The following is a 27,135-nucleotide window of genomic DNA, read 5'->3' as shown; positions in this document are numbered from 1 at the left end:
TGGGTTTGCTAGCAGGTCTGTATTCTAATTCTAACTATTGATCTATACTATTAGTATAATGGGATTGCTAATAGGTACTAGGTTTCTTTGAGGGATGATGAAATTATTCTAGAATTAGTAGTGATGGGTGCACAACCTTGTGAATATACAAAATCCCCTGAATTGTACATTTTATTTGATTTTTAAAAAGATTTTATTTATTTTGAGAGAGAGAGAGCACAAGCAGGGGAAGTGGCAGAGAGAGAGGGAGAAGCAGACTCCCCGTTGAGCAGGGAGCCCGACATGGGGCTCGATCCCAGGACCCTGAGGTCATGACCTGAGCCTAAGTCAGATGCCTAACTGACTGAGCCACCCAGGAGCTCTGAATTGTACAATTTAAAAGAGTAAACTTTATGGTATGTGAGTTATATCTCGATAGAAAAAAGAATGAGGAAGATCTATATTCATTGAAAAAAGCAAAGTGCAGAGCACTATCTAAAACATAGCATTTTGGTGGAAGTCTTGTTTTCTATCTGGGTGTTTGAGATTGTGAGGCTTCCCCAGGAAGTGTCGGTCCTGCCCTCACTCTGCTGTAAGCTCAGGCATGAGAGAACCCTCTTTCTCTGGGCTGTAAAGCCCGTCGTACCCTGGGGGCTGAGACCGTGTATCATGACTTCTATGTAACATATAATTATTCCCATCGTTTCAGATAACAGAATTGAGAGGTGAGAGAGACGAGTGGCCTGCCAAGGTTACACAGCAGGGAATGTGGCTCCACCAGGAATCAAACCCAAGCTTGTATGACTCCAGAGGAGGTGAATCAGAGGCTTGGGTGCCCGGAAGCTAGTTTATTTGTTCCCCGGGGGGCCGACTGGCCAGGGGCGTGGAGGCTGCTTCGCTACAGAGAACATAGCTTACAAGAATGCTGGTTTATGTATTTACCTGGAGAGGTCCTTTATTTTCCTTTATTTGAGGATTGTAGGAAGGGGATCTCAGAGACTTATCTTGCCCCAGGCTAGTCCCTTATTGCTTGATGGGAATATTTCAGTAGTTCCTAACTGGTCCACTCATGCTCTTTCACAAAGCTGCCCTTGCTGTTGTTTCTAACTAGAGAACTCTTCCTGCCCACCAGCCACTCAACGAACTCCTACTTACCTGTCAAAACCCAGCTCATATGTCCCTTCTGTTGTTTTCTTCTTATCAACAACATTTATAGATGCTATTACTGGCATCTGTAGAATAATACCAATAATATTAATAGTAGTTATCATTTGGAGAGCCCCACCATGCGCTAGGCAATTTTAACCATTGACATGTCTGTTCCTTTCAATTCTCATGGGAATTATGCAATAGAAGTATAATTATTTACATCTCTTTCAGATGAAGAAACAACCTAGAGAGGTTAGGAAATTTGCCCAGAATCACACAACCAGGATGTGAAGAAACAGGTCTTTCTGACTCCAAAGTTCATACTTTCCCCTTACCCCACATCCTATCTCCTATACTAGTCACCTTGAATTGCAAATGCTGTTTATTACTGTTTTCACCATTGCCCTGTGAGCCCTAGAAGGCAAGTAGTCAGTCAGTCTGATTTCAGGACTGTGACCCTACCGCCCAGTGTGGGCCTGCTCCCAAGTGGCTGATCCTAAGAGTCAAATAGGAGTGAATTGTTCCATTTGCTGGGACCCAGCCTGGAAAGTAAACGCAGCATGTTTGTCCTATCCCTGCAGATGGGACAGGCTCGCTATCTCTCCTGGAGAGGCGATAAAGGGGCAGGTCTTGCCTCCTTGAGGAATTGCAGATGTTTCCTGAGGCCATGAGAGCACTTTCTGCTTCTTGCCAATTCGTGTGAGCTGCTAGGAAAGCCGGCTTCATGGCTCTGCTAGTGTGAATGTCAACAACCAACTCTAGCCAGCACTCTGGAAATCACACTGAAATATTAAGGCCAGTAGGGGCCTGTGGAGGGTCGAGGCGCCATCCCTGGCTGGCTGGATTTTTGCTACAGCCCAAACGAGGCTTCACTGTAGGCACCGCAGGACCTGGTGGGTGGGACCTCCAGCTTTGTAGTTAGCTCCGGCTTTGAACACCATGTCCACCACTTACTTACTAAATCTGTGGCCTTGGAGCAAGTTTCTCAACCTTTCTAAAACTCAATTACTTCATTTTTACCTGGGAGTAATTGCCTCCTTTTAAAAGGTATGGATAAAAAGAGATAATGCACATCAAACCCTTACCACCAAGCCCAGTACGGTGCTTGCGTCCAGTGACAGGGATGCTAATGATGGTAATAGCAATGAAAATAATTGTTATTATTGAACAATAACAATAAGAATAATTGTCATTTTTGAAAACCCGTACGAGATATTTGTTGTTTGCAGCCAAGAATCCTGTCTGATATAGTTAATGTTATTAGTTGGGGAGCAGAGGAGTTCTCTAGAAGGACAGGCCAGTAGGGCCGGATGGGTGGTTTCCCCTGGTCCAGGACAAGAGCTGAGTGAGACAGTAATCTCCCGCCCTTTAGGGTGAGCATGTGCGGTTCTGCCTGGATCCCAGCTCCTGGAGTAACCTGAGGAGGGAGTGGCCTAGTCGAGACTCAGATCCCCATTCTCCCGAACCCCAGGCAGCAAACAATCATTCTTCTGTCCTGACCACCTAATGGGGCATTGAGCAATTAGCAGTTATTAAAATCATGGACTATATTTTGGAGAAAATGAATAATAATTTTATATTGAACCACATTGAAAAGTTAGAAAGCATTTTCCCACGGATTATTTTATTTACATATCTAAGCACCCAGATACCCACAAAACAGAGATGTGCTTTATTTAAATTGGATTTAAAATTTTCCTTGAGCTCTTTCAGTTTTCAGGTATAGGGCTCTAGGGAAGAAATTGATAGACCTGTGCAGTTTGGATTTCTCGTATTTTCACCAGACATTCTTTCGTACGTGTTTTTCCATGTCTTGACAAGATTTATATTTGTCATTTGTAAGGCTTGTCATAATGTTCGTTCAAGTGGATGGGCCAGTTTGTCCTTCCACCTGTCATTTGGCACTGGGGTAGTTCCAGCTTTCTGCTTTTATATATAATACTATCAACCTTTATGAAAACAAGCTTTTAAAACAGTCTTTGGAAGTATTTCCTTACGACACATTCCTAGAAGCAGACTGAAGGACCAAAGGGTGGGAATAGGTTTTCTTGGCCTTGTTGCTTAAGGTTAGATCATTCCTGAGGAAAGATAAGACCAAATTGCAGAGATTGCCCATGTGTTCTCTCCTGGTCTGAAATGGGAAAGAAATACAGCCACAGTGCCAACAAGACGACAAGACAATTTGCTGAGCCAGACAGAACTTTCTGGAAGGGGCTAGACTTTTCCATGAGAACATCCTCAACTGATATCCAGTCCTCTGACTGTCCACTTATTTGGGGCCACCCCACCCTTCCACAAGAATTGTACACCAGTCGTTGGTGTAGAGCTGGGTGCTCTGCAATCTACGAATTCCAAAGAGTCGGATGCCTGTAGTGGGTGGAATAAATGTTTTACCTGAACAAGGCAACGTAGCCTGGTGGAGCGAGCGCTGGCCCGACCGTGGAGCCAGAAGACCTGGCTGCAGGCAGGGCCCTGCCATCCACCTGCCGACTCCACAGGCCCTCCCTCCCATGCCCACCTGGAGGACAGATTACCAAAATTACCCACGCTTTGATGTATTCCTTTCACTCAGGACTTTGACTTTTGCTAAAATACAAGACTCCCCGGGAGAGGGCGGGCGTAGTGCCCTTTATACCCCAGGGTGAACCATTTTGTCGTCGCTGACCCCGAGAAGAGGTCGGACTAGAGAAGAAGGTGAAGGGTCCCCGACAAGACTCTGAAAGCCAGGGTAGGAGCCCCATGAAGGAGGTGAAGCTCAGAGTCTAGCCTTTCAGAGAAACTTTTAGAACAGGGTCCTCTGGTTGCCTCTGACCTGTGGCTGTCCCAGGAGCGCAGAGTTCCCTGGGGGAGCAGCAGAGAGCCCTCCTGAGGTCATTGCCTAGGCAGAAACCCGGGGTGGAGGTCTGCTGTTGAACTGGAGAGCTCAGTTGGAGCAGGTGCCAGGCAGGTGCCCCAGTGACCCCAGCCCAGCCACGCACGTGTGAGCACCCAGCCCCCCTCCTTCACAGGGCTCCTTCCCTGGCTTTCAGAGTCTTGTCGGGGACCCTCACAGATACCATCACGGCGCTGCTGTGATTTCGGCTTTGCTGTGGTTCTGCTCCTTGGGGACTGGGCTCATGCCGTGGTTTATTCTTTGGCCAAGCACGGCACGGTAGGTTGTGGTGCAGACCACAGGCTCCTCTCAGATTTTATCTCCTTCCCTCTTCCCCTCATTCACTATGCCCTCCCCATGCCGGCTCTTCTCTTCCTCCGACAGTCAGCTTGTTCCTGTCCCAGAGACGGATGTGCATGCGCTGTTCTTCCTCCTTGCCCTCCTTCGGGCCTCACCTCTTTTCCAAGAGGTCATGCTGCCCCTGAGTCACTGTCTATCCTGTCCCTAGCGTGTTTTCTTCTTAGCAGTGCCATTTCCTGAAATCATCCAATTTCCTCTGACTCCCTAACCGGAAAGGAAGCTCCAAGAGGGCGGCCTCAGAGCCCCTTGTGCTCTCTGCTTGGAGCAGAGAACCATGTGGACATGTGTAAGGGAATCCAACCAAGAATCCCCAGCCGAGCTGCCCTTGCTCTTCCTTCATTCGGTTTTATCATTTTTCTCTTGGCGGGGGAGAGAGCTTCGCTGGCCTGTGTGCAGATCGGGGCTCCTGCCTGACTTGGTGCCATCTGGGCCGCCTCCTACCCAGGTCTGCAGGAGGAGCAGACAGGACCCAGTGGACGGCAGCTCACAGAGGCCGACTCTAGTTCCATATGAAGAAGGCTCTGGAACAGCGCTGATGGGAGACAGAAGGGTCATCCCGCTGCTTACCTGGGCTAGCTCCACCCCTTCTGGCCCGCTCCCCACCCTCGGCCTCCTTGGGGCCTGCCTACCAACCGGCAACCTGGGGGAGCTCACTGGCTCTTGGAACTTTTTCCCAGCACAGGCACTGGGCACCCTGCCTTGCTAAGGAGACTGGACCAGATGCTCCCTGTGGGCCATTTATTCTCCAATTCCAGGGGCTTGCGGAGAGTTGTTTATCTCTAAGCCACGGCCTGGGGACTGCAGGGCCTTCAGGCAGGAGAGGGTGACAGCCTGGGCAAAGATGCTAATGGTGTGCCGAGGTTAAAGCTCAGTGGCCCACAGCACCAGCACCCTGCTCAGTGAGCACATCCGCCCCACCTGCTGCTTGCTCTGCACTCAAAGCTGATCATCTGAATCAGGAATGCAGCATCTAGAAGAAAAATGAGTTCCAGGCCTGGTTCTGCTGCCAAGTTACGGTGTGAGCTCGACCACGTCCTTTTCTTCTCTGAGATTGGTGTTTCTTTCTGGAAAAAAACGAGAATGTTTGGATTCGACCTAGGCGCTTTTAAGGCTCTCTCTCCCAACCCTAACATTCTAAGACTCTGCCACTGAGCCTCAGATGTGAAAAACAGGCTCACCCAGGATCACAACTCTTCAGCAAGTCACCTTTTTTAGTTGACAGCCTGGCAAGCAGCCAAGACCCCTGACCTCCGTCAGCAGCTGCTCAAGCCTTTGCGGAGTGTCTGTGTTTATTCACAGCTCTGGCTGGGCAGGTGACATCTGTATGTGATCTGTCAGTGGGCAGAGCCCAAGGTGTCCATCAGGAGAGAGCTGAGCTGAAGCTAATCCAGAGTCACCCTGGAGGCGGCCCACCAGTGCCACTGAGGGGTCTGCTCCTCCAGAGGGCAGGACGGGACTTCGTGTTCTGTCTTTGTCAGTGCCTTTCGTGGCTTTTATGCCGTGACTACGCTGGGTGTGGCAGCCCTGGGCAGGCCTCCCTGTGATCCTGAACCGGGAGTGGGAAAGGAGTGTTCTGAAAAGGAGCACTTTTATGATGCCCTCTGCTAATTTCACGATGTTCTATAGTTTCACTCAGCTTTCCAGAACCGCATCTGAATTAATCTTAAGTACAACCACCTAGGAAGAACAGGGAAGCCTGACTCTGAGTTCCTGGGACCATACTCTGTCCTGAGCCAGTTCTTTCTTTTACCCCGTGGGGTTCCTATAGGAATGAGAGGCTCAGAAAGTCCAGTATCTGAGTAAGCATTTCCCTAGAATCTTCTCAGAGCTAACTCCAAGTTGGGAATTGGGAATTAAAAATGAATCATTAACTTTTTAATGTTCTATGCAATATACTTATCTATACAAACACAGGGCATAGATTCTCAGAGGAGTAGACTTTTCAGGAGGCATAAATCTCTCAGATCACCACCAAAGGGACTGAGACACTGGCTTAGGGGAATGTGTTTTTCATGCTTAAAAAATAAATACTAAAATTTTAAAAATGAATCACACACGGTCCCTGCTCCTAAGGAGTTTCGATAAACCCTTTCGCCCCTCTGAGCCCGCTTCTGCAAAATGGGATTAACAATCCCTGTCTAAGGTTGCTAGATTTAGTAAATGAAAGGATACCTAGTTAAATTTGAATTTCAGATAATGAATACTATTTTAGCATAAGTATGTCCCATGTAATATCTGGGACATACTTACCCTACAATATTATTCATTGTTTATCTGAAATTCAAATGTAACTGGCGTCTCATATTTTATCGGGCAACCTACCCTGCGCACACTAGTTCAGGAATTGTTTGAGGGAAAAAAGGAATAATATGTGAATTAATAATGTATGAAAGTGTTTAACAGTTTACAAAGTTCTGCGTCAGCAAGAAGGGTTGGGATTGCATTACTTGGATGGAAAAGGGTCTCTTGCAGGCCTAGGAGTCTTTTCTCACTGTGGAGATCCCAACGCATGAAGAGAAAGACCCAATGCTGCATCCCAAATGAACATTTTTATTCCAGGGCAGTGGATCCCAAACCGAGGGCACAGGATGGAGCACACGTGAGGAAGGCTTGAGGGTGGTGCTTCACAGAAAACTCAAAACAGGACCCCGCGGGATGTAATCCGCCCCTGCAATTTCTGGTTGTATCCTCAGAAGTGGGGTCTGAGATACTGTCTGGCCTGCTCACACTCCCCCTGAAGGTTTCTTTTTCTTTCTTTCTTTCTTTTTTTTTATTATGTTATGTTAATCACCATATATTACATCATTAGTTTTTGATGTACTGTTCCATGATTCATTGTTTGTGCATAACACCCAGTGCTCCATGCAGAACGCGCCCTCTTTAATACCCATCACCAGGCTAACCCATCCCCCCGCCCCCCTCCCATCTAGAACCCTCAGTTTGTTTTTCAGAGTCCATCATCTCTCATGTTTAGTCTCCCCCTCCGATTTCCCCCCATTCATTCTTTCCCTCCTGCTATCTTCTTCTTTTTTTTTTTTTTTAACATATAATGTATTATTTGTTTCAGAGGTACAGATCTGTGAAGGTTTCAAAGGGACAGGAATGGGCAGGACTTAGGGGCCCTGGAAACCAGTGTCCTGGCAGGGGCAGGAGGAGTGAGCGTGTTTGACTTGGACATCTGTGGACCTAGGAGACATAAGCCATATGAGTCCCGGGCTTTCTGGAAGGTGCCCCTCCCATCCAAGGTGGCATTCTGCTTTGGTAAAGGGCCCCACACAGACGTTCCTTTTGTTATCCGAATGAGAAGCAGAGTACCAATAGCAGAGCGACTGTTCAAAATGCAAAGTCTGGAAAAGCCCTTAGAACCCCCGCTCCTCCCTCCTTCCATCTTCCGGATGGGGGAACCAGGCTGGACAGGTGACTCATCCAAAGCCATGTAGTAAGTTAGGGGCAGGACTAGGCCTGGAGCCAACACCTGCCACTCCCCAACTCACGGTCAGAGTCACTTCAGTCCATCCCCTCGGATTCCTTCTGTTTGGGTGGAACCTTGGAGCAGCCGTGGTCCTCGAATACTCCGGAAACCTTGGCTTCCCACTGAGGTGAGGCCAGTTCTTTAATAATAGTGATGGCGGGGCGCCTGGGTGGCTCAGTCGTTGAGCGTCTGCCTTCCGCTCCGGTCGTGATCCCGGGGTCCTGGGATCGAGCCCCACATTGGGCTCCCTGCTTGGCGGGGGGCCTGCTTCTCCCTCTCCCACTCCCCCTGCTTGTGTTCCCTCTCTCGCTGTCTCTCTCTCTCTCTCTGTCAAATAAATGGATAGAATCTTTAAAAAAAAATAGTGATGGCGCTCTGCGTGGGGACAGTGCTTTCTAGTTTGCAAAATACTTTCGCGTCATTTATGTCCCCTGCCCTCGACTTCTACCTTCCTCCACCCTCTGTTTTCTGTACTGGCCTCCCAGAGAGGCGGTTTGTGTGGCGCTGAGGGCAAGGCCTCCGGAGCCCAAGTGCGTAAGACTGAAGCCTGCCGTGGGATGGTGCGGCCTTCGGTGAGTTCCACCGCGGGGCTTAGCGGTGCCTCAGTCTCCTCGTCCGCCAAGCGGAGGTGATCATCGGAGTATCTAGTCCTCGAGTTCTCGGGTGAGGCCTCCGTGCGTAATTTCGGGCTCGGGACAGCCCCCCGCACGTCGTTAGGGCTTCACAGACACCAGCACGTTCCACCACTGCTGGTAGCCTGGCCCACATTTGTTATTTCACAACTGTGGTCTGTGACGCCAAAGCCCTTCTCCTCCTCGTTCCTGTTGCTCCTTGGAGACCGCGCTCACACTGCCCTCCCTGCGGAAGACTCCTTTGATGCCCTCCCCGCAGCGCAGTTAGCCTGGGTCTGACTTACCTCGCCGCGGACGCTTCCTGGGTTGCGGTCGGGCTCCCTACCCGAGCAGGAGATCTCCCTGGGCATCTTTAGCTGCGACACCACGCCCGGGGGGCAGGCGAATCTGTTTCCTTGATGTTCGTTTGGTGACTGTATGAGTCACCCATCGATCCCCCAATCTAGACATCAATCTTGATGTCTTTCTTTCCCTCACCCTACACCCAAACCAAGAGTAAGTCTTGACAAGTCCATGTCTAAACTGGATCCTGAATGTGCCTCGAGGCCAGTCCCGGGCCGGTCCGGGCTGCCATCTGTCTTCTCACCCTTGGGCAACTCAGCCTTCTCACTGCTCCTGAGATTCACCTTCATGCCCCTTCTTAACCCTTTCCGTTGCCTTGCTATTGCTCTTCGAAGAAAACCCCCTCCGCGGCATGGCGCAGAGCTCTGTCTAGCTAGCTCCTACCTCCTCCACTTGCCCTCCGCTCCTTAAACTTCTCTGCCCTGCTCTCCTTCCCCGCCTCATGTCCTGCACTCACTGCTCCTTCTGCTTTCTGCACAGCCAGCTTCTTCTCTTGATTTCAGGTTGAAGGTCACATCCTCCGAGAGGCTTTCCCTGACCAACCTGAGGGTAGTCTCCCCCTTATTCTGTGTCCCAGCACCCTTTTAATCTCGTTTGTACTGCCGATTATTTATCTGTGAATAAATATTTACCCATTTATTTGTTAGCTATCTCACTTGCTATGTGGTATATATTTTTTAAGATTTTATTTATTTATTTGAGAGAGAGAGAGAAGCAGACTCCGCGCTGAGCAGGGAGCCCGACGTGGGGCTCGATCCCAGGACCCTGAAATCATGACCGGAGCGGAAGGCAGATGCTTAGCCGACTGAGCCACCCAGGCGCCCCTCACTTGCTGTATTGTAAGCATCACGAGTGCAGGGTGCCGTTTGTGTGTGTGTGTCTTGTTCACTAGGGTATCTCTAGACCAGTGTTTAATACATTTCTGCTGAATGAATGAAGGAATCCTCCTAGCAACACGATGAGTAGACGAGGCGTTATACATTCACTGTGCAATGACAAAAGCGTAGAGAGGTTCATTCTTGCCCTGGGTAACAAAGGCTGGAAGTAGTGCGGCCAAGCCCCCTAGGTCATGGACTTTTCCACTAGGCCATTCCACTGTGAAGGGAGATACACTCTGCCCTGGGAACCCAGCAGGGCTGATTCATAGACTAATGCTCTAACATGGGACCAGATGGCAGAGATTCCAAGATTCCTATCTCTAAAGAAGTAGCATTGCCAGTATGTGGCTAAAGATTACATCCAATTCCAAATTCTGGCCTGCACTTGGGGCACTGCACACACCCAACAAACACCCAGTGATTGTAAGAAAAGTGATTTCCTTTGAGAAAGGAAATCAGATCCACGGGCCCAAGAGCAGGCTTGATCTCCCAGGACTCTCTTTAGAGCCGTTCTAATTTAGGCCTGATGGAATGGGAAAGATGTTGTTTCTAGCTCCCTTACAACAATGTGGCCTAATTTGGAAGATTTTGCCATTCCTGAGGTCCTGACTGCTGCCTGAGAGCAGACCCCGATTATTGTCATCATTTAAAATACTGCAAGCTGGCAGGAAGGCACCATTTCTGTGATTCCAGGAGGAAAGTGCCTGGCCAGAGACCCTGGTGACATAAAGAGCTCTGGACCAGAAGTCAGAAGGTCAGTGCTATGGGTGGGAAGGCCTTGGGGTTTCCAGCCAGCAAACTCTGGGTCCCTTGCTGGCTCTTAGCTGCCCCTCTGTAAGGAATGGCTCGGGTCTGATGGTGGCCTGAGGGTCATAGGGTGTGGTTCTGACCCCGGCTCGGTAACAAATGTGCAGGGAGGGACCTTTCAAGGCCTTTTTCCTTCTCTGGCTCTTGTTGTACTGTCTGTACAAGGCCAGGGTTGGAGGGCCTGAGTCCTCAGCCCCTTCCCACTCTGATATTTGCTCTCGCTGTGAAACATTGGCTCCTCCAGGACAGGGCTTCCTTATCATCCAGCCCTCAGAAACCAGCATGAAATTGACATAGCTATTTCAAAATAGTTCAACAAAGAGCATCTTTTAAAAAAAAATTAATTATTTATTTATTTTTAAAGTAATCTGTGCCCAACATGGGGCTCAAACACACGACTCTGAGATCAAGAGTCTCATGCTCTTCTGAGTGAGCCAGCTGGGTGCCCCTCAACAAAGAGCATCTTAATTCTAAAGGCCTGGATTTTTTAGGGGTGCCCGAGGAGTCAAGTGCCCACTCCTGCCACTCTGCCAGTCCTAGATGCTAGGTACCCACCCCAATGACAGGTGCCCCCTCTAATGAAGGGGGGTCTTCAAGAGGGGTGAGGTCATGGAAGCAGGTCAGGGAATATGACTCCTCTGAGAGTCTAGAATTTCTGGACATTGAACCCCAAGGACATTCTACTCTCCCTGCACTTGACCCACTATGTGAGAAGACAAGGTTTAGGAAAATCAGACGTGTTTCTGTGTTACTTGAGTGTTTACTCAGGGGGCAGGCTTTGGCTGAACACTTCCTATACATTGTTTTGTTTGACCTTGAGCCCTATAAGATAGATATTGTGATCCTCATTCTACAGAGGAGGAAGTTGAGACACAGAGCTAAAGTGACTTGTCCAGACTCTTAACTATAGGAAACACACTGAGGGTTGCTGAAAGGGAGGTGGGTGGGGGATGGGGTAACTGGGTGATGGGCTTTAAGGAGGGCACGTGATGTGATGAGCACTGGGTGTGTTATATGCAACTGATGAATTATTGAACACTACATCTGAAACTAATGATGTACTCTATGTTGGCTAATTGAATCTAAATTAAAAAAAATAAAGTGACTTGTCCAAGGTTATACATCTAGAAAGACCAGCATTGTACCCAGCACCCTACTGCTACACTAATGTCTCTCCTAATAATAGCAATACAAAATAATCAAAGTTGAGGAAGTTCAGTAAGCATTGGAAGTCACTGAACTTGAGGATTAAACAAATGGCTATAAATCCTAGTTCTTCCATTTATTGGCTTGGTGACCTTGGGCAAGCCATTTGACTTCTTTAAGTGACAGTATACTGACCTATGTGGAGAGGATCACTCCCACTTTGCAGTAGAAGGACAAAAAAAAAAAAAAGATAACGTACACGAAGTGGTCAGCATTGAAGCCTGGCGTAAAAGTGCTCCATAAATGTTAGTCACTAATATGATATTATCACTACTCTATTACTACCATCTTCCCTCCAGAGTGACTGCAAATTTCAAGGGAGATAATGATAGTGAAAGTTCTGTGTTCTGCACCTGTCAGTGGTCCCCTTTATTACAATTACAGCAATTTAAGGGAAAGAGTTATTTAGGAAGTTTTGGCCCCATTCCTCCCCCAAATGGCTCACATTCTTTGCTCTCTGGCCAACACTGATGACGAGTGAGGGTTTGACTTGGTGCCCACTCTGAATGACGTCCTTCAGTAGATCTCCAAGAACTGCAGCAAATGCTTTTCTGAGCTTATTTTTAGCATCTTCTAGAAGGACTCTGAAGCAGGATTTCAACATTTAGCCTCATTGTTTGGAGAAGGTGCTTTGCAATTAATGGAGTTTGTGACTTAGGACTTTCTCTCTCTTACTATCCTAATTGAGATACCATGGAGGCAGATCAATGATGTGGCTGGCAGACATATGCCCAGATCCAAGTGAATTCTGTTGCTGGTTATTCCTGATTGAAGTGCTATGTGTTCGTTGAAAATAAAAATTTGGAAAATGCGGGAGCACCTGGTTGGCTAAGTCAGTAGAGCATGCGACTCTTGATCTCAGGGTCGGGAGTTTGAGCCCCACATTGGATGTAGAGAATACTTAAAAATAAAATCTTAAGGGGCACCCTGGTGGCACAGTTGACCAAGCATCCGACTCCTAGTTCTAGCTCAGGTCATGATCTCAGGGGCATGAGATTCAGCCCCATATCAGGCTCCACACTGAGTGCAGAGTCTGGTTGAGATTCTCTCCACCTCTGCCCCTGCCCCCCGTCAAATAAATAAATATTTTTTAAAAATAAGATCTTACAAAAATTTGGAAAATGCAAAAACAATATGAGGATAAAATCTTACCCACAATGCAATCATTCAGAGACTAAGATTATTCCTATATTGGTGTATTTCCTTTTGGTCTTTTATACATATATTCTTTTACATAATTTGGATCATAGTATAAATAGTTCCCTATTTAAAAAAAATTTTTTTTAAAGTAGGCTCCACACTATGTGGGCTTGAACTCAGGACCCTGAGATCAAAATCTGAGCTGAGATGGAGTCGGACCCTTAACTGACTGAGCCACCTGGGCACCCCATCCCCTACTTTTTATAAGACTATTTTTAGAGCAGTTTTAGGTTCATAGCAAAATTGAGAGGAAGATACAGAAATTTCCCATATACCCTCTGCCCCCAAACGTGCACAGCCTCCCCTACTATCAACATCCTCCACCAGAGTGGTACATTTGTTACAATGAACTAACCTACATTGACACATCGTAGTCATCCTACATCAGTAGCTTACATTGTGGTTCATTCTTGCTGTTACATTTTATGAGTTTAGACAAATGTCTAATGACATGTATCCATCTTTATAATATATAATACTGTCTCCATAGTTTTGCCCTTTTCAGAATGTCATAGAGCTGGAATCGTACAGTATGCTGCCCTCTCAGATTTGCTTCTTTCACTAGGCAATATGCATTTACATTTCCTTCATATCTTTTCATGGCTTGATAGCTCATTTTTTTTCTAGTGCTGAATAATATTCTGTTGTCTGGATATACCACAGTTTATCCATTCACCTACTGAAGGACATCATGCCTGCTTCCAAGTTTTGGCAATTATGAACAAAGCTTGCTATAAAGATCTGTCCGCAGGCTTTTGTCTGGACATATGTTTTCAGTTCCTTCGGGTAAATACCAAGGAGCACAATTGCTGGATCATTTGTAAGAATATGTTTCATTTCATAAGAAACCACCAAACTGTCTTCTGAAGTGGCTGAACCATTTTGCATTCCCATCAGTAACGAATGAGAGTTCCTGTTGCTCCACACCCTCACCAGCATTTGGTGTTGTCAATGTCCAGGTTTTGGCCATTCTAAGAGGTGTGTACTGGTAGGCTATTTTTTTCACTATTTTATATTGTAAGAATTTCTTTCATGCGTATCATTTTTTAAATAGATGTATAGTGGCCCAAGTAGGGAGGTCATACAGCACAAAATACTTAACTTGTCCCTTACTGTTACCTGTTCAGATTTTTCTAATTTTCACTATTATCAATAACACTCTGATGAACATTTTTTTTGTATGTAAATATTTACATCTGATTATTTATTTCCCTTGGCTATATTCTTTTTTTTTTTTTTTGAGTTAAATCATCAGTTATTTATTATCACCCAGACAAATAAGAAAAACAATTGCTTGGTAGATTTCAAGTATTCACAGTTTTTTATTTATTTTATTTTATTTTATTTTATTTTATTTTATTTTATTTTATTATGTTCAGTTAGCCACCGTATAGTACATCATTAGTTTTTGAAGTAGTGTTCAATGATTCACTAGTTGCGTATAACACCCAATGCTCAGCACAACAAAAAAAGATTTTATTTATTTGACAGAGAGAGAGAGAGAGCACAAGCAGGGGGAGTGGCAGGCAGAGGGAAAGGGAGATGCAGGCTCCCCGCTGAGCAGGGAGCCTGATTAGGGGCTCTCCATCCCAGGACCCTGGGATCATGACCTGAGCCGAAGGCAGACGCTTAACTGACTGAGCCACCCAGGTGTCTCTCCCTTAGATATATTCTTAAAAGCGGAAATAATTAGTCAAAGAGTACAGACACTTTTTAAGATTTCCTGGAAAAGTTCTATTACTTTACATTCTTATCAACAGACTGAGGCACTCCCTCATTAGCAAATATTATCAGTTTTTAAAAATTCTTGCCAACTCAGCTTAAAAAAAAAGTAACTCATTGTGTCAATTTGCAAATCTTTGATTACTTAAGTTGAATATACAGCATTTCATGTTTTTTAGCCATTTTTACTTCCCTCTGTGAGTTTTCTGTTAGTGTCCTTTGCCGGGCAGACTGTTAATAGTGGCCCCAATAATCCTAAAGTTGTCTGCAGATGATGCCAAATCTTGCATTTAGCCACATCTGATAGGAGGCCAGGCTCCGGCAGGATTAGAAATTGTCCATGTCAGCATTGCTGTTTCAATGAAACCAGAAAGGGGAAAGTTTCCATGTTTTATTGGAATCTGGGAGATGAAGTTATTTTGCTGAGCTGCATCTATTATTTTATTATGCCTTCTCTTCTTTTCATACTCCCAAAGATTCTCTTTTCTTAAATTCTGCTCCTATAGGAGGGTAAAATTTCATGTGTATGTGTCCTTTTTTTCAGTATGTGTTCATCTTACTATGTGCGACACATAGTGGCCCCAGCAGGGGATGGAGGAGTGTCAAGAAGAGTCTGGGCTTTGGAGCTGGGTAGATCTTGGGCAAATCCCTTCATCTCTCAGAGGCTCAGCTTCCTGTTCTTTCAAGTATGAGGACAGCCCTATCTTTGGGGAATAAATATGTTATGAATGCAAAACTCCTAGGACAGTGTTTGCCACTTGGTAAGACTCCATTTAGTTCAACAAATAGTTCCTTTTTTTTTTTTTTAAGCTTTATTTATTTATTTGAGAGAGAAAGAGAGAGAGAGCGTGTAGGGCAGGGGGTGAGCAGAGGGAGAGGGAGAGAGAGATGCGGGGCTCTATCCTACGACCCCGAGACCACGACCTGAGCCGAAACCAAGAGTTGGCTTGCCCAACCCACTGTACCACCCAGGTGGCCCTCCACCAACAATCCTTGAGCCACTCCTGTGTATATGACATCATGCTGGGTGCGGAGTATACAAAGAGGAATCAGATGGGGCACTTTACAACATCTCCATTGCCTACAGGAGAAAGTTCAGGCAGCTCATCTGCTCTGACAAGGTCCTCTCTGGCCCCAGCTGTTCTGTGGCCCCTCATTATTAAGTCTAGTGGCCCCGTGTGTCATGGGCGGGTTGTCAGCTCTCCTTAGAGCCCTGGGTCTTAGCCACAGTTCTAGAGCAACAGGAAAAGTGCCACATAGAGTTACAGCTATAATTGTCTCCCCTCTTTTCTTCTTAACATTATATCATAAGCATTTTCCCTTTACAGCGTAATTGTTAAGGGAACTACTGGAGCTGGTGAGCCTCAGTTTGATTTCTGACTCTATCACTTGCTAAGTGACCTTGGGCAAGTGGCTTAACCTCTCTGTGCCCTAGTTTCCTTATCTATAAAATAAGGATAATAATAGTGCCTACTTCCTGGGGTTCTTTTTTGGATTAAACAAAATATTTTATGTGTAGCTTTTAGTGTAAAGTCTAGCACACAGTAAGAGCTCAATGATCTATTTTGAATATTTAACTATATTGTCTTCAGAGCCACCCTTACAATGACTTTATATGATTAAATTGAACAGACGTAATAATACCTTTGTCTGATACTGGATATTTAAGGTGTTCCTGATTTTTAAAATTTTTTTATTCATTTGAGAGAGAGCGAGCAAGGGAAAGAGAAAGAGAGAGAGAGAGAGAGAGAGAGAGAGAGAACATGAGGGGGGAGGGGCAGAGGGAGAAGGAGAAAAAGACTCCGCTGAGCAGGGAGCTGGACCCAGGCTGGATCCCACGACCCTGGGGATCATGACCTGAGCTGAAGGCAGACGCTTAACCAACTGAACCACCCACACGCCCCTGGTGTTTCTGATTTTTAAACACAAAATATTATTCCTAAGAAATGGAAAAAAATGTTATGGTTTAGAGATAGAGGCAGAGCAAAAATATTAAAGAATTAAATGGTGAATGAATTGACATTTATACACTTAAATTATCTTTCAAAATAATTCAACATTTTCTAGATATATTACAGGGTAATTAACCTATTTTAGAAGCCCTGGGCATATCCCTGTCAGGGAGAGGCAGAGTGCTGGCCTGGATCACTTTGGTAAGGACTTCTAGTCTTTCTCTGTGATTCTCCAGACCAAGAAGCTGCATCGGCTTTTCTCCCCTCCTGCCAGAGAATCTCTGATCTAGCACGTCTTAGGACCAGCCCAGCATTTTTCAGCTATCACTTGCGGATAGCTGGTAGGGCAACTGTCAGGCCATGTCACCTGATGGGGAAGCTATGGGGAAGCTATGACACAGAGGATTTTGTTGTGATCCTTCAGCCTCCAAGGCTCAAAGTTAGCGTTGCTATAATGGAAAAACAAACTTACACAGGTCGAGCACACCAGGCTCTGTGAAAACATTCTCTTCAATCCTCAGCTCAAATAAGTGAGACAGAATTTATTGACCCCACTTTATAGATGAGAAAACTGAGACTCAGAGAGGTAAAAGATTTCCTCCAAGGTCATACATCTGGCTAAGTCATGAGCCAGATCTGTCTGACTCTAAAGTTATGAGCTCTTTCCATGGCACCACAGGATCTCTTTTCAATTTAATTCAATTTTATCAGCATGGATTAGTGCTCACACGTTATTACCCCTGCTAGGCACTAAGAACAAAGAGAACAGCCTAATGGGAGAGACAAACACATTAAATTGCAAGTTCTAGTATTAAGGCTGATGCATGCCTGTGAGAAGTAAAAAGCCGGGTGGGCAGTTCCATTTATCCTGTTGTATATATTTCTGAAAGCCATTCTTAATCCTTTTAGGAGAGACAGGGGAGAGATAGATTGATAGATTGGGACTATAATCAATGAATAAACCCCAGGGCCATGGGCAAATGGGAAGGGAGTGTTTAATTCCCACTCAGAGATCCAGGGAAGTTTCTTAGAGGATATGGTATTCTGGTTGGGGTTTGAAAGGCTAGGAAGAATCAGCAGGAGAACATGGGGAAGGGGCTGACCTGTCCACCTCCTTCCCCAAAAGAAGTAAAAACAGAATCTTGATTTCCACTTGCTAAATGTTGGTCTGAAACCAGAACACCTACACACACCCCTCTCATTTTGCAGTCCTCTTCCACACGTAGACACACCTACCAACACACACCTATATATGCTCACAAATAAAAAGAAACAAACCCTGCAGACAATACACATAAAACATACACCAGTACATGTGCAGATACTTAAAACACACAATACACAAAAATAGACACTAGCTCTCATAAACTCACACAAATACATATCATACTTACACACACAGACTCACAAAGATGTTTATGCTCTCATCCACAAGCGTGTACACATCCTCTCCCCACCTACTACTCAGGCAGGTGAATAAATGCATTTTTAAATTAACATATACCCAAGTTCACATACAAATCTCATCCTGCCTTTCTGGTTGGAGGCCAGTGACTAATGGGAAACCATGCACAAAGGCAAGCATCACGTAGGAGAGGCCAGGAATGGGTTGGCGTCGGGGCTGGGATTAAGCCCTGTCAGATGACAAACCCGTCCCGCCTGGCTCTCCCTAGAAGCTGCAGCGCCTGAGCAGGCTCTGGATCCTGGGCAGATGGTGCGAGGCTGCGCGTCGGAATTCCAGCTTTATACGGGGTTTGGTGTCACGGGGGGCCAAGCTCTGCTATCAGACCCACCCCAGTCCCTGCAGTAGGCAGGAGGCTGGGGACACTTCAGGGCTGTGGCGTGGGGCTTGTCCGAACCCAGTACACTGCGAGTAGTTAGCATTAAGGAGGGTTTACTGCGGGCCGGGGACTGGGTTAAGCTCTTTCAGTACATGACTGAATTCTCACATCATCTCTGTGACAGGAGGTGTGGGGGTGTTCCGTGTCTATCATGCCCATTTTAGAGGTGAGAAAACTGCGCTCAGGCCACAAAACCACTCAGCAGGAAACAGGACGCTGAGGTTCCAACCCCGTCGGAGCCTATTCTCCTCTGGGGATGGGCTGGGGGTGCGGGGTCAGAGTAAAGTGTGCACGTGATTCTGTCTCCACTATACAGGAAGCTTGCACCTTCGGCTCCGGGCGGGTCTCTAGTTCTCCCGTCCTGCCCGGCACAGCGCCGGGGCCTACAGCAGGTGTCTGGTCCGGGCGTGGGTCTTGGCTCAGTGGGGCCTTCAGCATGGGCCTCAGTTTCCCCATCCCTGAAATGGGAATGGCAGCGCAGACCTCGCAGGGCCGAGGCCAGGCTTTCTCGGGCAGCACAAGCAATGCTGAGCTCTACATGCTCGCTGCTGCCGCCCTCGCCCATTGCGGGGGTTCCAGCCCAGTCTCCACCCGAGCCCGGGTGCGGCGCCGGCGCCCCATTGTTCAAGAGGGCGGGGAAGCTCCCGAGAGCGGATTCCCCGCCCCGGGTCGCGCTAGCCGCCCAGTGGAGCAGACGACTTGGCCCGGCGTTTGCCGCGCGGGGCGCGTCCTTTGTCTGCTCCGCGTCGCCCGATGCCCGCGGCCCGCGCCCCACTCCTTGGGCAGACAAAGCCGGAGCTGCCGCGAGCCCGAAGGGCTGGAGAGGGGCTCCTACCACCCTCCTCCCGCCTTAACACCGCCCCCTCCCCTCGACGCCCTCTGATTGGTCCGCGGAGCTACAGAGAGGCCGGGAAGCGGGCGGGTCACGTGGGCCAGCGTGGCCTTCTATTGGTCGGGCGAGGCTGCCAATCGGGGAGGGCGGGCTGTCCGCGCTCTGCCCGGTCGCTCCCTCCGCGCTGGGGCCCGCCCGCGGGGCCGGCCGCCTGTCAGAGGGAGGTGGCGATGGTGCGCCCGGTGGCGGTGGCGGCTGCGGCGGCTTCCCTGGTCCGAGTGCAGGGAGGAGAAGATGACTGACCGACCGACTGAATGACTGAATGAATGAATGGCGGAGCCGAGCGCGCCATGAGGAGCCTGCCGAGCCTGGGCGCCCTCGCCCTGTTGTGCTGCGCCGCCGCCGCCGCCGCCGCCTCAACAACCTCGGCGGGGAATGTCACCGGTGGCGGCGGGGCCGCGGGGCAGGTGGACGCGTCTCCGGGCCCGGGGCTAGGGGGCGAGCCCAGTCGCCCTTTCTCTAAGGTGACGACTCCCACGGCCCAGGCCCCGAGGACCGGAGCGCCGCGCACTACTGTCCACCAGCCCCTGGCTGCGTCCTCGTCAGCCCAATCCCCGGAGACCACCCCTCCTCGGGCGACGGCCGGACCCGCCGCGACCACCTTCCAGGCGCCGCTCGGCCCCTCGCCGACCGCCCCTCCGGCGGTGGACCGTACTCCGACCACCCCTCGCGCGACAACCAGACCCGCGCCGACCACCCTCTCGACGAGCACTGGCCCGGCGCCGACCACCCCCGTTGCGACCACCATCCCGGCGCCCACCACTCGGCTGAGCCCGACCCCCGAGCTCCCCGGCGGCAGCAGCGTCCCGCCCACCCCACCTGCCACCGAGGCCCCCTCGCCCCCTCCCCCAGGTGAGTCCCCGCGCCCCTCGCCGGCTGCACGCAGCCCCGCGGCTGCCTCCAGGGTTGGGCTAGTGCCCGGAATTGATCATTCTTCGCCCCAAAGTTTCCCCGGATTTCGACTCCCAAGGGGGAGGTCCGAGCTCCAGCTCGCCCGCACCCCCTTCCCCAATCTGGAAAGTCTTTTGTCCCCCCTGGGCTGGGCTTCCCCGGGAGGGGTGCGGCTGCGGTGTGGAAGGCATCGTATCTCTTTCCAAACGGGGCTTTCTGGCCTTTGTCAGAGACCCTGAATGGGCGCAAACTTTTGGGTTCGGTTCGTTCACCCTGCCTCTCCGCCTGGGTTATTTCGGGAAGTTTGAAAGCCAGAACAGTACCTCCTTCAACCAATGGGTCAAAAACTGAGTATAAGGGATTCCTTCCAAAGCTTCCGTCTGTGTGTGTATGTATAATGTGCATATAGATATAATGTGCATTATATATGTATATATAAGATGTGCATGTGACAGGTGGAAGAGATAGTGAGGATTTTGTTTACCACTGTAGGACAGACCAGCCGAGGAAAAAAAAAAAAAAGACATTGTAATCCATGTTTTCCCTGCAAATAAGTGAATTCAGTAGGTCATTTGGGACAGGTGTGTATCTAGGTTGAGCATGCCTACAAATTAGGTTAAATCCCTTCCTTGCACCATTTTTTTTCTTTCTCACTTACAAGGTCAATATGTTTGGACAAATATACAATTTAAGCAGGGATGCCCATTTTTTCCCCCTTAAGTTAGAATGTTCAGTTTGGAGGATGCTGATAAATGCCAGTATCTGTTTTGAGTCCACATAGAAAATAGGCTCTTCTTCCTGCTGATTGAAGTCTTCAAGCAAAGTTAAAGACAACTCCTATTCTTGTCTCCTTTTAATCTAAAGTGGGCCTGGAACTAAAATAAAAACTACCTTGTCAAGACATTAGACAAGAGTTTCTGAATTCCTTTGCCAAAGTTGGGCTGGAGATTTGTCCAAACTATTCGCCAAGCTGTACTTACATTAATGGATCTCTGACCTAATTGTTAGGCTCAGTGATTTGCTGTAGAGTCAGGTATGGACTTTGGACTATAATTGAATTTGTAGAGAGTTTTCCCACATGATTATGAGTCTTAATACAGTTTTGAATCTTGGGTTGGAGCATGGCATTAACATCAGTAGGAATGCAGATTATTCCAACCGTAAAAAGCTAAGTTTGCATCTCTTCTAGCTTGAAGGAGTGTATTAACTAGCTGGATTTTGACTGTAACCTTTTTTGGCTTTGGTATAGAAAGATTGTCATATTACTAAGAGACAGGAAGCATAGTGGTTGAGAGTATGGACTCTGGAGTCCATTCTTAGGTTTGAATCCTAGCTCTGCCCCTTATTAACCCTGTAATCTTGAGCAGGTCACTTAACCTCTCTTCAACTGTGAAATGAAGATAATAATAGTACTTACTTCATAGGATTGCTGTGAAGATTAACTAAGTTAATACATTTATGGTGCTTAGAACAGTTCCTGGTCCAGAATAAGCACTTTGTGTGTGTTAGTTATCCTTATGACTACAATTTTTTTTGAGAAACCTAGTAGTAATGTGATGATTTCTTAGTTGTTGTTGTTGTAGTAAAATATAATAGAAAAAGGATGAATTAAATTTTTCAGAGTTTGAAGCACACAGTAGCATTTAAGTAGTAGCAAGATCACTCATTTTGAATGGTTAGTATATGATAAATAAGTCCATGTAATTGATATTATTTTAACTTTATTATTTTTGTATTGTTATTTTTAAATCACAAAATTAACCTTTACTTCCAAAAAAATACAAACAACCAGAAGTCTACAAAGGAAAAAGTGAAAGTCACTCCTTTACTGCTTCCTAGTTCCAGTCAGTCCCTAGAGGTTACTACTGTTAACAGTTTGATCTCTTTTCAGACATTTTTCTGGACATATATGAACATACATACACAGACGGGTTTTAAAAATAGTTTTTAAAACTCAAAATACTTCTACACATACTGTTTTACAGCTTGCTGTATTCACTTAACTATATATTGGGAATTTTTTTTTCCATGTCCATACTTAAGATCTACCTTATTCTTCTTTTAACAGTTGCATTTTTTGGTATAAGAGTAATATAATTTTTTAAACCAATTCCTTATTTATGGACATTTAGATTGCTTCTGGGATTCAGTTTAAAAAGCACAGAGAAGAATGTGTTCTTGTTAAGCCCATCATGGACATATTCTCCAATACTTCAGCTGGAGTTTCAAAGAACCCAATTTCAAGTGAAGTAAAGCTGAATTGATTAATATGTGACATCTGAACTGTTCAAGGCTTTAGTAACTTCCATGAACTAACATATACCTATGTCTATCATGGTCTTTGGGTGACAAAAGTTTTAGAAGGCTGTCCAACTTTGGTAGCTCTTCTGTGTCTTAAATTTAACACAGTTCTTACTTTTTTTGTGTGAATTCACTATGGATTGCCTATGTCTAGTTCTTAGCAGCTGAACTGAATTTTGTGGGCCTGTTGATACGTAGTTTTGGCTTTACAGTGTGATATAATCAAGGATGGCCTTTTTATCTGAGCATGTGTTCTAGTCTACTTCAAGCAGTACACACAACTCTGACAGAAGGAAAGCTTCTAGCTGATCTTGAGAGACCTAGTTTGACTTGCAGAGTTGGATTCTCTGGCATTTGGGAAGATGGTTGTACTGGGTATTATATTTTAATGTTCCTGTAAGGACTGAATGCCATTGATAATATGTGATTAGATGGGTCTTCTAGCTGCTCTTTGATTTAATAAGAATTTCTTTCATAGAGGTCTAGCTGAGAGCTCTTGCCTGCCCCTCAATTAGGGCCCTCTTTTGTTTATAAGGACACTGATCTGCAAACTGAAACTAATTGCCCAGCAAACAGGCACTTTCCTCCCCCAGACTTGGCAAAACATTTGGCTGATTGGTTGGCTGGGTAGGCCATTTTAAGAAGAGTTAAGGAAGAGGCTGTGATGCCAGAGGATGGTGGTTACCGGCAGTAAGAGACTAAGGTGATGACAAGGGTTCGATTTTTTAAACTATGGACCTTTAGGGCTAGATAGGACTTTAGAAGCCACTACCTCCTAGCGTGGCTCTACATTTTAAGAAATACTTCCAAGAGTTAGCTGAAATCTTTCTCTCTGTTGTTAACACCTACTGGTTCTGGTTCTGCCCTTCAGAGCCATGTGGAACAAGTCTGCTCTCTCTGTGCCATGATAATTCTTCAGAGGCTTGGGGATAGTGATCGTGTTCCCTCTGAGTCTGGACTAAATAACTTTAGCTCCCTCAACTGTTCTTTATGTGACATGGTTTCACATTCCCTCACTGTCCTCTTCTGGACTTTTTCAGTCTTTCTGCGTCTCTCCCAAAGCGTGGAGCACAGAGCTCAACATAATACTCCAGATATGCTCTAACTAGCTTGCGGTAGAGAGGGCAGTTACCTCGTTCCTTCTGGATGCTATGCTACTGTTGATGTAGTTAGTTCCTAATCACAGTAGTGTTTTTGGCAGCCACATTATGTTGTTGACTCATTGAGTCCATTAAGATAGCTAAGCCGTTTTTTAAAAAAAAACAAAACATGTACTAGATGAGTGTTTCTTCATTCCGGACTGGGAAATTCTTGTTATTTTCTAAAGTATGAACTGAGACATTTGATGTATTGTGTTAGATTCAAGCCATCCTTTTAGATCCCAAGTCTGTTAGCATACCGCACCCAGTTTATTCACATGCACCTACAGGGTGTTCCTATAGACAGAGTCTAAGGACAAGTTAGAGCAGGTTATTCTTACCTCATAGAGGAGAGTAAATTTATGGATGATAAAATAATTTGGAAGGGAAGGAGTAATAGTTTAGTTCTCAAGGGTCTCTTCTAGCTTAAAAGTTCTGTGATGATTTGGTATGCATGATTCAGGGCACATTAATGCCCCCAAAGAGACTTAATCATTTATTTATGATCTAAATTAAGAGAATAGGCTTTGTTTAAGCAAACCTTAGAATTTAGAGCTTGAAAATTCTGACTAGTATAACATGTAAATAAAATATCGTGAATGGATTTTGTTTGAAAGGAACATTCTGGGAATGCAGGGCCCTTCTAACTGTACCAGGTAATGTTTTCTTTTTTCCTTTTTTTTTTTTAATTTTATTTTATTATGTTATGTTAATCACCATACATTACATCATTAGTTTTTAATGTAGTGTTCCATGATTCATTGTTTGCATATAACACCCAGTGCTCCATGCAGTACGTGCCCTCTTTAATACCCATCACTCAGGCTAACCCATCCCCCCGCCCCCTCCCCTCTAGAACCCTCCATTTCTCAGAGTCCATAGTCTCTCATGGTTCGTCTCCCCCTCTGATTTCTCCCCCTTCATTTTTCCCTTCCTACTATATATTTTTTTTTAACATATAATGTATTATTTGTTTCAGAGGTACAGATCTGTAATTCAACAGTCTTGCACACTTCACAGTGCTCACCATAGCACATACCCTCCCCAATGTCTATCACCCAGCCACCCCTCCCTCCCACCCCCCACCACTCCAGCAACCCTCAGTTTATTTCCTGAGATTAAGAATTCCTCATACCAGGTAATGTTTTCTTCATCCTAAAATTCTCTGCTCTAGGTACAGAGTGTTATTTGCTTGTGGTTATTTAAGAAGATATCATTTGTTTTAGGGACATAGAAGTTGTTCAGGCTCCAGAGATAAGGTAGGTCCACTATCTTTTATCCAAAACCTGTGGGGCTGGATGTGTTCAGAATTTAAGTTTTTTTTCTGGATTTTAGGAAGTTAATAAATATAGCCCAATGAAGTCTGGGGCAGCATCCTATGATCAAATACATGAAGATATTTGCAGCAAAATGCATGTATATTTACAGTGAGTGGGATAAATAAAGACTGTAAATAGCCTTGCATATGTTTGGGTCAGGTTTTGCTGTCAAATGAGTTACAGAAAGAATTTTGGTTTTTGGATCTCCTGGTACTTGGCATCAGGTCTGAGGGCTTATGGACCACTGTAACAGTAATTGCAAACACATATTGTACTTACTATGTTCCAGGCAGTGTTCTGAGCACCTTACATATATCAACTTATTTAATCTTCACAACAGTTAGGTACAATTGAGTTAGATACTATTATTATCCTCATCTTACAGATAAGGAAACTGGGGCTCACAGAAGCCCAGCTATGGCAGAACCTAGATTCAAACTTAATCATTCTGATTCCAGAATTCATATTATTGGCATTTAAGGAAATAGTTACATAGAAGAGAAGAGAAGGCAACCATTTTGCTAAAAATTATTGGTCCTTGGATACTAATCTGAGAAAATTTCTACTGTTCTACTGAGTGAAGTTACTCCCTTTACTCTATTGTATGCTATTCATTCACCTCTTTGAATTTTCTGTTTTACAGTGTTTTACAACTGTGGTTTTAAATTGTAGTTTTAATTCTTCCTTTGATTAGATTTTAATATGGTCTGTGATAAAGAAGTTTATAGTCTTTTTAGGGCCAGGCCCAGGGACTTCTCAAATTTACTGTATCTTATTCCTGGCCTAAGTGCCTAGCTTTATGTAGAAATTCCTTAGTCTGATTTGTTTTTGGAATAGCATAGTTAAACTCCATAACATTAGTTTCAAATCTTCTGAATTATGACCCCAGGAAGCCTTCTGGCTAATTGAAAATTTACACATTGAAATAATCTGACTAGGTCTTTTTATCTTGATTTTTTTTTTAAAGACCCATTAAATTAAAGTGTGCATTACTTTTCATCTCAACATTTCTAAACATGTATATATTAACTTCCAGACGTCCTGGCACCCTTATAAAAAGAATGGAAAAAAAGTATCACAGTACTGTTTTTACTGATGGGTAAATTATGGGTAGATCAGAAGAGAATAGAAATATAAGATCTTGTTTAGCTGAAAGACAGTGTTAGATGATATTTTTAGTTATAAAGAGCTTTAATTCATGCTTTTTGCCTTGATCTTCATTTTTGTTTATTTACCGTAGATGTGATATAAAAATCTTTATTACTAATATTGAGATTATGTTACAGGCACTTCTTCTGTGGTCACTGTCTCTCTTGAGGTACATATTTTGGTTTATCTGTTTTTCACTGGAAACAACTACCCAGACTACACTAGTAACTTTGAAGGGAGATTTTTGAAAATTGTGATGAAAAAGATAATGTTTGGACACATACGTGTTTGGATCACAGTAAAGGTTTATTCAAAAAAATTATCCTTGTAGATGTCTCTTCTAAGTACATGTGATAAATTTGTGTCAAAATAATCCCTCTGGTAATGCTACTACTGTTTCACAGATAAGCATTATTGTCAAAAAAACCTTTCCCCATTATTTTTTCTTCATTAAGAAAAAAACAAAACAAAACCTGTCCTCTGTTCTCCTTGCTCATTTTTTCACTTTTTTTTATTTTTATTTTTTTCACTTTAAATTCCTCTATATGTCCCTCTCACTCTTGTCTTTTATTCTTAGCCCCATCCATTCTTTCATGTTCTTTAAGGAATCAAATTATCCTCTCTATTTAACAATTTACCACTTTGTCCTCCTTCAGTGCCTCCTCAAAGCCCAATTCTTCCAAGAAGTCTTTCTGGAGGAACAAAAGATGTCCTTGAAGATGGCCTGGTAACAGGGTGCAAAGGGTTGAACACTTTGCACTCTGAACAAAACCTGTCTGTCTTTCTCTGCGACTTTGACTTTTTTCCTATGGATTTGTTCTTAGTCTATTTAATTTAGATTATTAAGCCCGTTTGAGAAGAAAGTGTCATAATTTATATAGTATTCAGGACATGGTATTAATTCTCTCTTTATGAAAATAATGAGAGAAAAGTTTTTTCTTTTTGCTCTGGGCTCTTTTTTTATTGCCCAGATTTTGTCTGCCTGTCTTTCTTTCTTTCTTTCTTTCTTTCTTTCTTTCTTTCTTTCTTTCT

The 27,135-nt window shown here is 45.4% G+C and overlaps 1 protein-coding gene across 1 annotated transcript in view; it reads left to right on the top strand.

Annotated features, from left to right (window-relative positions):
• The first annotated feature begins 19,407 nt into the window (after nucleotides 1-19,407).
• Nucleotides 19,408-27,135, top strand: part of MEGF9 (multiple EGF like domains 9) — an 82,113-nt gene continuing 74,385 nt past the window's right edge. Inside the window, exon 1 of the mRNA XM_032418261.1 lies at nucleotides 19,408-20,156. Within this exon, the coding sequence (XP_032274152.1) occupies nucleotides 19,571-20,156 (586 nt within the window). The 5' untranslated portion in view covers nucleotides 19,408-19,570. The remainder of the gene's footprint in view (nucleotides 20,157-27,135) is intronic.

Source organism: Phoca vitulina, unplaced genomic scaffold (genome assembly GCF_004348235.1).
Source record: "Phoca vitulina isolate PV1807 unplaced genomic scaffold, GSC_HSeal_1.0 scaffold21, whole genome shotgun sequence".
NCBI classification, from domain to species: domain Eukaryota; kingdom Metazoa; phylum Chordata; class Mammalia; order Carnivora; family Phocidae; genus Phoca; species Phoca vitulina.
The sequence above is the reverse complement of the archived record's forward strand: the minus strand, read 5'-3'. Positions and strand labels throughout refer to the sequence as shown.